Here is a 13,082-nt window from a genome sequence, read left to right as displayed (position 1 = left end):
TCTCAAAATTACCTGTGGGATCATCCTTTTCATGTGGATGACATAGCTTCCCGGTGCAGTGTAATCTCTGCGATCCATGTTAGTACAAGATCTTTTTGATGGGACCAAAAGGAACTCATCTCACTACAGTCACTGTGTTTCATGGCTATCTTTACAAATCCTTTTTGACCACTAGATGGAAGTAGGTGATGACAAATCATACAGAGTGGGAGTGTGGGGGATCATTTATAGAATATTGTAAACAATAGCTTTTCATTTTCCCTTCTTTCCACTGTTCTCCTAGGCATGATGCCACTTAACTCATAATGGGTAACACATGTCTCCATCTAGGGGCAGGCTATAGTCCAGAGCAGTTAAGCCCCTCCTGTTATGCACTGCCTGTAGCTATTTATTAAAAAGGAGTAAAAGCAGGGTGTTCAAACTGGGATTTCAGTATGTTAAAGCTCTTGTGAACCAGACTCCTAGGTCCTGTGACTCTGAATTCATTCTTGAGGATTTGCAGTTTTTCCAGTCATTTATTGGTTAGAAAACAGATAAAGACCAGATGTACTGATGTTTTGACTAGATGATCACTTTCAATAAAAGAAAATTATATAAAGTATAGGGATAGAATCTATACATTGATAATATATCCCTCCCTCCCTTCTGACCTCTCTCACACAAACATAAGTTGCAATGTAAGAGAGTTTTCATATAGATATTGGCAATGATACTATAAGAAGTCACAGATCTGACCTCCAGTAAACTGGTAAACCTCGGACCGTGCGTGTGTGTGTGTGGGGGGGGAAGGGTTTCATAATGGGTAAAGCATGGTTTGTATCACAATTTGTTCAATTGTTTCTAATGATTTCCCCACCATTTATTAAACTTCTCCAGATGGAGAAAAGTAACATTTTCTCAACAGAAAAGAGATTAATTGGTAAAAATACATAGGGTTTTGGGTGATTTTTGTATGTGAAAATCTGCATTGAGTCAAATATTTTGTTGTGAATAATGTGTTGTGTAATCCAAATACCTCTTATTCCTGAACTGTTTTTCCTTATCATGGTGGGATTATCCATTTTTAAAATTTCTAATTTGTTACATTAGGCTCACATTTCATGCAGTATTTGTTATGTTCCATTGTAGTTGTAGCCTCCTCTCCTTTCTTGTGCCTCAGGGCTTTTGTAAAGACTTGGCATTCTGCACCAGTCCTCTTTATCATTCATGCATTCCTCAAAATATATACAATGCCTCAAGAAAGAAGACTTCATATTTTAATATTTATAGTCCCTTGGACTCACAACAATGCTGGTGTGGATCACTATATATTTAGACAAAGAAATCTCAACATAGCTGAATGTTTTTAATTGGATTGTTTAATTTTTTGATTATATAAACATTTATATATGTGTACATATTAGCGATGGTCAGAAAATGTTTTTTCCCTCCCCATGAAAAATTTAGACACAATATTTTAAAAACTGAAATTTTTCATGGATATCTTTGATTTTTTGGGGGAGGAAAAAAGTTTTGCGTTTTATGCCTGAAACTTTTCAGTTTGGGGCTGGAAACTATTTGATTTTACAATGAAAAGTGAACATGTTTCCAGGAAAAATCTTGTTCCGTTGAAACCCACCAAATATTGAACTGAATTAAGGTTGCTAAAGTGCATTTTCTATCAACACAGTCAATAAACCCAGAATTCCAGTAGTCCTGTTCATCATTCCATTTTGGTTTGTGCTCTTTAAGAAAAAAACACACAAAATATAATGCAATGGTTACCATAATGGAAAAGAACAACATTGGTGGGAAAAGCAATGCTCTTTTCATTCTGCTAGTATTATTGAAGCATTCAAAATGTAATCACTGACCGTGTCTCCACATAATGGACAAAAAGCCACATGTCATTTATGTTGGTAACTGGCTTTTTAATTACTTACCATTGTACCTAAGTGCTGTTCCCTGTATAGTGCACACTGTGAGTGAAAATACTAAATGTCAAAAGAGCAAAAATTAAACTAACCCTTGCGGCTGTATCCTATGCTTTATATAATAGTTCTTAGTGAAGACTGAAAAAATTAGGGACATGAGGGAAATTTGGAAATATATCTGTAATCCAGGTTCACTCTGAGTAACATGTGTAATGTCAATGAAGAGAATTACTGTTCTGCAATAATTTTATATTCAATGATCTTTTATATATGTACTTGTATTTATACGTATTTTCACACTTCTAGGTTTACAACACTGGACCAAGCACACTCCCCGAATCTTTTGTTGACATTTTGTTTCCTAACCGCCTCTCTGCCAGTGGGGCTGAAACTTTTCACATTCAGCAGATGATGGTGAGTACTTCGTAATGTTTCCTCAAAGGTGAAGCTTCCAGTTTCTCACACTTAAGTAAGATCCAGCGTTAACTGTATTCTGATTAGTTTGCTCTCTAGTGGAGTCTGATATAAAGCCAATCTATGCTCATTTACATCAGTTTTCTGTACAATCATCTTTAAATAGGAAACTTAAAACTGAATATAACATTTATATCATATTATACCTCCTCTTTAACACAAACAGGATTTTTGACTGGTTGCTTACAAATGTTAGTAGCCTAATGATTTAAAAAAAAAATTCTGTGTCTACCACCAAGAAAACCATCCCATGCGGGTGTTCTGACAAAGGATTCGCTTTTGGGGTTTGGGGTTTTTTTAAGTTTGGGTTAATATGTTAAAATATCATGTTTTGTATTGATAAGATATTGAAAGGAAGAGTTGGCTAGGGAGCTGATTCACTCCTCCCCTGTACAAATTCATAGTAATTGGATGTGTGTGGGAAACTGTGCAGAAAAGGAACAACCCAACATCCCAACTCACAGGTAAGCCAGGAGGCTGCACTGTACCCTTTTTGTGGCTGCTTTTCTAGCCTTTTGGCTGGAAAAGTAGCTGCAGCTGTTCCACACCCCAAATGCAGGTGTTTGTGTCACTGGATCCATGCAAATATATATCCAATGACCTCTTCTTTTGCACATAACCAAGATCCCTGTACATGCCAATCAGTTTGTGGCTCGTGCAAAGTAATAGCAGGTGGAAAGGCCCACCTTGCATTGCTGCTTTACTTGTGCCCCTTTCCCAGGCTTTTTGTCTTGAAGAGTTTGGATATTCATAGAAGCATCTAGAAATGGGGAGGGAAGAACTAGCATCATGTTACCTGCTCAGATTGAGCCCATCCTCCAGCCCTTGCAGGATTTTTTACTTCCCATGCCTTTTTAATGCTTTGTTCAGCCTAGCTTAAAATGCAGAAGACAGTCCAGACTCAGTGTCACGTTGCCCACTCTATGCAATGTGGCATTTGTCTTTTGGCATTTACAGGCTTATGCCCATAAACTTTAATACTTGCTCCCGAAAGGTCTGAGTTATGGGTGCCAGGGCAGATGGTAAGGACATGAAAGCCTTTTAGAACAAAATTCCAAATTTAGGCTTAATCCTGAGAGGTGCTGAGTTCATGCAATTCTCATTGACCTCCTGGCTTTTTAGGATTAGGCCCCGTGATGTGTTGGAAATGTAGGCACTTGTTTAACACTAACACTCACTTTCCCCAGATGTCTAGCAATGTCCACTTGTGGAATTGTGTGGCATGTTTGCACTGATACTGCTATTCTCTATCTGTCTAAGAAGATTATGGTATAGGGCCCCCATCACTATAGTATTTGAGCTTCTCATAAGCATTAATGAATTTATCCTCTCAAACTCTCAGGGAGGTAGGGAAGTGTTTTACAGATGAGGAGTTGGAGCACAGAAAGATTAAGTGATTTGCTTGAGGTCACGCAGGAAGTCTGTGTCAGAGCCAGGCATTGAATCTATGTCTCCTAAGTCTGTGTCCAGTGCCTTAAGCACAATACCAGTCTACCTCCTTGCCGAGGTTTTATTGACTGAAAAGGGAAAATTAAGCTATTGAACTTTTGAGGCAACATAGTGCAGAACAAACATCCTTTTAAAAACAAATTATATCCAAAAGCAGCAGACTGGAATGAACTTTGGAAAATGGGTCAGAAGTAGCCACTTTTTGCAAAAAGACTTTTGTAAGCACATTTGCTGATGATTTCCATGTTTCTGATCAGTCTGTACTTCCTGTAGCACAAACAGCTGATGCAGTTGTGCAGAGGAATAGTGTCCCTTTCAGAACAATGCATAGCAAAGTTATCTGGAAGTTATTCTTTTGCTTTCACATTCTTAGAAGTCAACATTATCAGACCTTTCAAAATGGATGGAGTTGCAATTATTAATAAGAATGTTCATAAAGTTGCATACACACTGTGAATAATCGGTGGTTAACTGCCAGGATTTACTCTTAAAATTCATTACATAGGCATCTTAAGTTTTGATGGCATAACACATTTTTCTGAAAGCCATTTAATACTTGTGCCTGCCAGTCAAAATTGATTTGACCCATTTCGTGTACAGTGCAGCATTGCAGTTTATGGATGCAAGCACGTAGAGTAACTATGATTCACATTTGAGTTCAGAATGCTTATCGAGTACAATGTAATCTATATTGTGCCAAGAGCCAATTGTTCTATATTGTGTGAATTGGGTTCTCGTTCCATAATTCAGTCACAGAAATAATATGAAGAGAGTTGGATACAGCCCATTAGAACTGTTTGTGTCTACTGGAGGCATTTGTAGACAAGATTATCTCACTCCCTTTAAAACAGATAGCATGTTTCTCCTTTCTGCTGCTCTGAGCTTTTTGCTTTATTGCAGAAACTCTTCTAAAAGATTTTATTTCCCAGCAATGCCATAATGATCTCATAATGCTCTCTGCCTTTTACATCCTGAATCACCCAAATAACACTACTTGTTTATCCTTGACCCCCTCCATTGTCCTCTTTTCCCCACCCACCCAGCAAGGAAGTCCTGGTAAGTGCTTCCTTCCTTATCAGCGGGTTAATTACTGACAACAGGGGAGGTGAATTATGGCTGAAGCACATCTTGGGAGAGGAGGAGCTTCCTAGCTGATAGGAGGGTGGGACCAGACCTGCTCCTCCCAAGAATCTTGACCTGCTACCTCACAGCAACTCAAAACTCCTTTCTCCCTGGCAAGACACCCTTAGTACACCCCCTAAGCCCTAAGAAATTAGCAGACCCAAAATGTCAGTATGCAGTGTTCTATTATAATACTCTAACCATGCTACTAAAACAACTGCTGCAGAACTAGAATGTTAGGCAGAGGCATCAGTCACTTCACTGGAGAGCTACAGCCGTTTGGGGAAGCAAATACAGCAGTAAGCAGAGGGGAAGGAGAGGAACCTGCATTACGTACTGTTCCTGTGTTTCTTGAAGAGGCAGATCAGTTGGTCATCATAACTAGTCTGTCCATTTTAGAGATGTTAATTTCCCCAAATCAGACTGTGCTAAATATATCTTTATTTCCTGTTACCATAACAAAAGGTTGTCCAAAGGGTCATAAGCAAAGTCTTCCGCACAGTGAATAAGCATTTGTTCAGAAGTCAAATGTTTGTTAGGAAACTGTGTCTGCTCTCACATGTGGTCACCAAGCTGGAGGATTATTGCTGATCGAACAAATAGACTTTTGCATAGTTTGTTTGAGACTACTATATAACCCCAGACAGAGATGCACTAATGAATGGTTGCAGGAGAATTCATCTTAGGCAAACATTTATGCAGTTTATATTGCATTGCCTGACTGCACAAAAAGACTAAGATGAATACAGTAAGACAATTCCAGAGTCTGACTGTCTTTAGGAAATTCTGAAAAACCCTTCCTTTTCCAAAAGGCTTTTCCACCACTAGAATGGAACTCACAACATTCCTACTCCCAAAACCCCAATAAGCCAGCCTGAAATAAATCAACCTAAACAATAAAGCCAAAACCAAAACTAGGATTATACTAAATGTAAAAAATCAAAGCCTTGAATTCTAACTGAGCAGAGTCTTTACTCCCAAAAGGGAGACGCGCCAAAAATTGCCATGAAGTTCATTTGGAACATTACTGTTGCTATTGACTTTATGTGGAAGGTGCTCAGATATTACAGTGATGGATGGTAGTATAAAACCCTAAGGTAGATAAATAGAAAACCTATTTAATAATACTTTGCACTTATGTAGCACCTTTCTTTCAAAGATCTCAAAATAACTTACAAACATTAAGTGTGTCAACTCCCCTGCAAGAGTGCATACGTATCATACAGGTGGCTACACACAGATAGAGAATAGCTTGTCCCAAATCATGCAGATTAGGGTTAGAGCAGGGTTCTCAAAGTCCCGGCCTACGGGCCATCTGCAGCCCGAGAACCTCCCCATTGTGGCCCACGAAGGAGAGATGAAGGCAGACATGCTGCTGGCAATTTCAACTACCGGCACCGCCCCCCGCAGCTCCCATTGGTTGGGGGAGAGGGACAGAGATACCATCACTAGTTGCCGGGCAGAGTCAGCCATGGAGGCAGCATCACTTTTTTCCACAATGAATAGAAGTGAAAATACCGAACCTTGCTGCAATCCTGAAGGTTTCAACTGCTCAGTCACTGAGGCCAAACATCAACAGACTGACAGAACTGAAGCGTTGCCAGGTGGTTTGCCAACACTAAGAACTCTCTGGCAGGTGAAGAATTGTATAAAGTTGTATGACAGTTTTATTATTTCTCAGAAATTTGAAATAAAAAATAGAAATATATAAACATTTTCTTTTCTGAACACCATCTTCAGTGACATTATTGGTCTGCTGGGAGTATCTGAGGACAGGCACTGGCCCTAAGGTAAATTCAGTTTGAGACCCCTGGGTTAGAGTTAACAGAACTCTGGAATTTTGACTCCCGGGCCCCAGCTATAGCCACTAGATCACATACTTTCCTACAAAAGAAAACATTGCTTAATAAACATGTGGCTTTTGGTTTTAAACTGAAGTAATAAAGAGCTTCCAACAAATTTGTAGGAGTGGAATAGAGAGCTAGTTTGACTGTCAGCCAACAAGTCCTTTGTCTGTATGGATGGTCAGCATGGGGGTCTGTACCAAATTAACCCTGGGATGTCCTGATGCTATTGTTAAATTAACAGTCCTGGATTACTCTGATCGGGCGGTTCTACGGAGCTGGATCACGTTGCTCATTTCATATTTATTTTATTTTTAGGAAAAGTATGTATGCTTATAAAAGTCAAGAGACTAACAGTTGGAAAATGAGTCTGTCTGTTTAAACTAGAAGCCAAATCTGGTGCAGGCAGAACCTTCATCCAGAGGGATCACGCTTTGTAGGATTGCCAGTTTTTTCAGTCTCCATTCAAGCGATTCCTAGAATCAAAGCAAAATTGTTTTAAACTGGAGTGAGCTGTATGTATGTTTTTGGATTTCTGGGAAGAGCTAACTGTTATGAGCAACACGCAGGCCAACAAAATCATGTATTTAAAGAGCCTGTTTGGTTGGACTAAAATTATGACTATGAAAAGTACTATTATTGTTATTACTCAGATTGAGGCCCAGCTAGGTGTTAAACATACATATAGTAAGAGACAGTCCCTGCCCAAAGAGCTTGTAATCTAAATAGACAAGACAAAGGGTGAGAAAAAGAAATTACTATGATCCCCAGTATACAAATAAGGAACTGAGATACAGAGAGATTAAATGATTTACCCAAATGAACTGAACCCAGATCTCATGAGTCCTGTTCCGGTGGCTTAACTGCAAGATTGTTGTTCTTCCTCTCGGGTTTCTTACTCCTTTCTGATATGCAGTTCCCGTTGCCCTTCAACAGGAACAGATAAAAAGCCCATACTGATTAAAAGAACAAAAGTCAAATTACAAAAAATGTTTGATGGATTTCCTCATGGTTGCAACTTCATTTCACAGAAGTCTTTGGTGTTCTGTGATTAGGTGAAATCTGTATAATACCATTAGAAGAAAATGGATGTATTTAGGGTTAAAAAAATAGAACAAATTAATTGGGGAAGAAATTAATAAATTGCAAAAGGGAAACAAACAGATGTTATATTCCAAGATAGCATATTCATTTAGCAATAAAAATGTTCATTTCAGCGTTACTCTCTTCATGGGAAGAGTGAAACACGAAAACTCAGTGGAATAAATCCCAGGGTCACAGGTCTTTGCTGGTTGATGCTAGGTTACATTTTAAAATCCCTTTGTGTACAGTGTATTGCCTGCTTCCTTATATTTGTCAAGGCATAAGTCAGGCAAGACCCAGAACACTCAAAAGGGAGGAGCCAAATCTATTTGCTCATCCCATGAAGAGTCCCAAGCATATTCAGACTTTTCTTCATTTACACTGTGAAAAGAAATTTTAGAATTCTAGAAACTTAAATGAAGTCATGGTCTCTGATGTTGATCTTGGACTTGCTTCCATTCTGTGTCAAGGATCTAACGTTTGGCATCCTCACTACAGATGTTCAAAATCTCAAGTGATAGGAGAATATTAGAGCATCTTAACTTAAAGTGGTTGTGCATATCTGAATGCTGCATTAGGAATATGAATAGATTGTTAGGCTATGTTACTGGACACCGCACCTAGATAGAGTTACAGAACTCTCTCATGTGATCCCCATGCAGAAAACCTCTTGTTTGTTGGCAGCCAACTGAAGATTCGTTTAGTTTCTTTTCTTTAAAGTTTCAAGACTTGGCTCTGACTATATGCACACAGCCAGAGAATGTCAGACATAAATGTCACTGATAATACTCTGTGTAGCTCATTGTCGTCATGGCAGCTATTTACTCTGAAGCTACTGGCCACCATTGAGATGAGGCCTGTATATGGAAATTCTAGAGTTACACCAAAGATTAATTTGGTTCATTGTGCTGATCATCTCTTCAACAGCTAGCTTATTACAATGAATGCTGCAAATGCACACATATGTTTGGCATTTGTCCTTCCTCTCTGGTTCCCCGAAATCACAGGGGTCTGTGTCCATAATGGAGGAGGTTATTCACTCAAGGGAGTATATTGCACAATAGTTTGTTGACCCTCTTGCCTACTTTAATTTAAATTAATTTTTTTGGAGACAGAAGGCAGTTGAAAATCTTTTCCTTTCTTGAGCCACCCCACATCATCTTTAGAATCTCCCTTTGCCTCGGTACCCTTTAATCTAGTGGAGGAGTATAGCATGCCTGCCCTGTATAGCCTGTTCTAGAGTGGCCAGGAGGGGTTCTGTGACTGTATGCTGCTTGAACAGTCATCCCACAACACAGGCATATTATGTCTGCCTCTGAGCCTGGCCCTTATGTCCTAGAAAGGAGGATCCCAAAGGTAACTCTCAAAGATCTCCCAGGAGTGTGTTCCTACCATCAGCATGATGGGCAGAAGCATGTGAGAGCGAACAAGAACTTAGGCCCCAATTCAGGAAAGTATCACTATGCAGGAAGGGTGCTTACGTACGTGCTCAAGTCCTTTCCTGGATCAAGGCCTTAAAACAGACCCTCACCCAACAAAATATTTCTTGTTTGCAGCGTTGTTGTAGCTGTGCTGGTTCCAGGATATTAGAGACAGTGTGGGTGAGGTCATATCTTTTATTGGGCCAACTTCTGTTGGTGAAAGAGACAAGCTTTTGAGTTTATACAGAGATCTTCTTCAGGTCTGGGAAAGGTACACACAGCTGAATATAAGGTGGAACAGATAAGGGATTAACACACATTATAGGAGACCATTCGTGGTTAAGTGGGAGGTTAACATCTCTACAGTCATAGGACAAAGGAAGGTTAGTGGGTTACATATTGTAATGAGCCATAAATCCAGTGTCTTTATTAAGTCTGTGATTTTTTGGTGTCAAGCAGAATTATGAATGTAGATTCCCAAGCTCATCTTTTGAAGGTGTTGTGCAGATTTCCTTTGGGAACAACGACAGAGAGTTCAGATATGGAGTGATCGTTTTGTGAAAAGTGTTTACCCACCCAGAGTTGATAGGGTGTATTAGTCTTTTATCGTTTTTCTGTCTGAATTCATCTAAGAGTATAGTGATTGTCTCATTTCACTCACATAGTTGTTGTTGGGGTATTTACTGCACTGGATGAGGAACACCACATGTTGTGATAGACATGTATAGGATCGATAGATCTTAAAAGGTGTGTTGTGGGAGGTATCCTTCACTGTAGCAGTGGAGATAAGTCTGCCAATTTTGCATTTGTTGTTATGGAAGGGTCTGGTGCCTTTTTGTGCTGTTATATCCTGGCCTCTGGGGAGCTTGCTTCTGGTGATGAGTTTGGCAAGGTTGGGGGATTGTTTGAAGGGCCAGAAGAGGGACTTGGGGAAACATTTTTTTCAGTATGTGGTCTCCATTGAGTATAGGTTTTTACTGTGTAATGATACTCCATGTAGGCTTCAGTGTGAGGTGGTAGGTGACAACTAGCAGTGTGGAGTCGGAGGTTCCCCCACCACAGTATTGAAAACGTTCTCTCAGGGTATTTGGGTGGCCCATTCCCTGATGAGATCTACTTCTCTTGTGGAGTGTCCTTTTATGGTGAAGGCAGTTTTAAATTTGCTAAAATATCTATTCTGAATTTTCTCCTTGGAGCATATTCTGTAATATCTGAGTGCCTGGCTGTAGATAATGGATTTCTTGGAGTGGAGGTTACTGGATCTGTGAAGGTAGATATGGTGATCTGTGGGTTTTTTGCAGATAGTTGTCTGTAAGGTTCCATTGTGAAGCTGACTGTGGTGTCCAGGAAGCTGATGCTGGTATGGGAGTGTTCTAAAGAGAATTTGATGGATGGATGGTTGTTGAAATAGTGGTGGAAATCTATGAGGGAGTTTAGGTAGTCTGTTCATAGGATGAAAATATCATTGATTTAACTCAGGTAGAAGTATCACTGGTTTCCTGGTGTATTTGTCCAGAAATATTTATTGACATTTTGGTTTACTGGGAGTGTCTGAGTTGTTGTGTACCAGCATACAATGTTGATCAGATTTTCATGCACAACATTTGATGCAGTAAACTACTCTTGAATACAGTGCTGGGTAGTGCTTTCAGTAGAGAGTGGAGATGGATGTTTGCTTTAAAAACTTCTCCATGACTATTAGTTTTAATTTTTAAATGAAATCCCTTTGAATGTGTTTCCTACCCTTGTTGTGTTCATTTTGTCCAAACAGTCTAGTGAATGAGAATATTGACGGAATATTCAAGGAGGCAGAAAATTTTAAGTGAATATTGGCTAAAGAATTTTTTTTGGGAAAACACATTTTGAATGTATAAATATAAGTATTTACACCAAAAAGACTGATTACTGTGAGTCATACTTATCCAAACAAGGAACTGGAATGAACCCTATGATCTATGTATTCAATCAAAAAACATCACCAAGGTTCAAATTGTGAGTATTGAATATTCACAACAAACCTGCAAATTGCTCAGTTTATAGACAGAAAAAGAAGTGACGTTTGTCAATCACTACAATTTTTTCAACAGAATTTACTCGTGACCTAAAGGTATTGAGGTAGTTTGGTATTCTGATTAACACCTTGGGTCAGTTACACTGTGTGGCTCTTTTCTTTCTGGGGAGAGCGGCACATAGTTCCCACCTTCATGGCTGTAGAAATATATGGAATCCCAGGGCTTTGGTAAAGGGAGCTGATTTGCTTCTTCCTATGGGTGGATTTGGATTGCAGTCAGAAGGAAGCAAGAAGTTTTGTCAAGTGAGCTAGATGTATGCACCACCCTTCTCAGATGCATGAAGGAAACAGAATATATCATGGCAATGAGGTATTTTACTGAGGCCTGGTGAAGAACGTACAATAGACTTTTTGTAAGCTTCCTGGCCAGGAAATTCACCCTGAAGAATTACTGAATCGCAGGAGGGCAGAGTCAGCATTTTTTGTTTGTTTCAGGGAGTATGAGAATAATATCCTTTTCCCCATTCTCCCATTGGTGGAGCTTTAACATGCCAAAAATAGTAGGGAGGGAAACTTGAAATGAATGATTAATTCTTCTAACATAAAAGTTTCCTGTAAGTTTTGATTTATAAGTCAGGCTTTTGTTTGCAAATAATTTGCTATAGCAGCATCGAGTTTGACGAGATTTGGGATGGATGTACGTTTTGCAACTAAAAAGTAGGGAAGTGGATCATAAGATGATTGTGATTGTGTAAATAAAGTTCCTCCTTGTTTGGAGGGATAGGGTTAAACTCCTATGCCCGAATAGGAACAAGAGGGTCATGTTAGAGGGCTGTCCTAACTGTTGAAATCCAACCTTGTGAGAATGTTCCCGAGTCCATAAAATGAAACCATTACCAGGTAGCATTGAACAATCCTGACAGTATAAGGTGGAAGATTTAGGGGGTTCTCTCTCTTTGAGACAGAAAGAAATAAGAACTTAAAACACTTCAGGTTAGGAAGGGTCAGTTTTTCGTTTAATCTAGGCAGAAAGGTAGCGTAGTGAGTTATCAATTCCATGAATACTGAGTCCAAGCCAGGACATAAAGAAACTCTGTATGGTGAACACCATAGACTATGCTGTTTGGTCTGAAAGCTAGAGAGCCAGGGGAGAACTACAGGGTCTTACTCTCTGTCCTGTAGTCTAAATAGAGTCCTTACCCTGGAGGCCTGTCTCTTCTCTGATGCATGAAAATGCTATAGGTAGATTTCTAGGTCTTTCAGGGAAAACCAAAAACCTGTTTAAATATAACTCAGCAACATATGGTTCAGCTGCTCTGAAATCAGGAAAGCTGCACAATAGAGACTCTCTTCATTCTTGCAAAGTTCCTCCAGTTTGTCAGATATTGATCTCTCCTTTCACAGCACTGCTAAAAGTTGCCTGGTAGAGCTTGGAAACACTGTGAGGTGCTCTAAACCCTGGCAGATTGAGAGTTCTGAGTGTGCCCGAGAAGTCACCTTTTCAGACTCCATAAGGAAACCGGTTTTTCTGCTTTGTTTTCAGAGCCTTTTGCTGATCAGCCAGACGAGTAATAACATTAACGCGGCAGGTTTAAAAAACACCATGGGCTTTTATGTCTTCAGGAAAGGCCTTGGAAAGGGACTGATTTGAGTTGGTAGGAGCTGGGAAGAAGGGGAGGATATCAAAGAAGGGTCAGCTCCTAGTTTGAAGGTTATAGAAGAAGCTCTCTAAAAGAAATATACCTTAAACTTTGTTCACCATGAT

The 13,082-nt window shown here is 39.5% G+C and overlaps 1 protein-coding gene across 1 annotated transcript in view; it reads left to right on the top strand.

Moving 5' to 3' along the window:
* The window catches only part of ITGA9 (integrin subunit alpha 9), a 291,590-nt gene that overhangs the window by 230,053 nt on the left and 48,455 nt on the right, over positions 1–13,082 (top strand). The window contains exon 23 of the mRNA XM_077809245.1: positions 2,220–2,327. Coding sequence (XP_077665371.1) covers positions 2,220–2,327 — 108 coding nt within the window. The remainder of the gene's footprint in view (positions 1–2,219; positions 2,328–13,082) is intronic.

This window comes from Eretmochelys imbricata, chromosome 2 (genome assembly GCF_965152235.1).
Source record: "Eretmochelys imbricata isolate rEreImb1 chromosome 2, rEreImb1.hap1, whole genome shotgun sequence".
Lineage (NCBI taxonomy): Eukaryota > Metazoa > Chordata > Testudines > Cheloniidae > Eretmochelys > Eretmochelys imbricata.
Note: the sequence above shows the minus strand (reverse complement) of the source record. Positions and strands in the feature narration are given on the sequence as shown.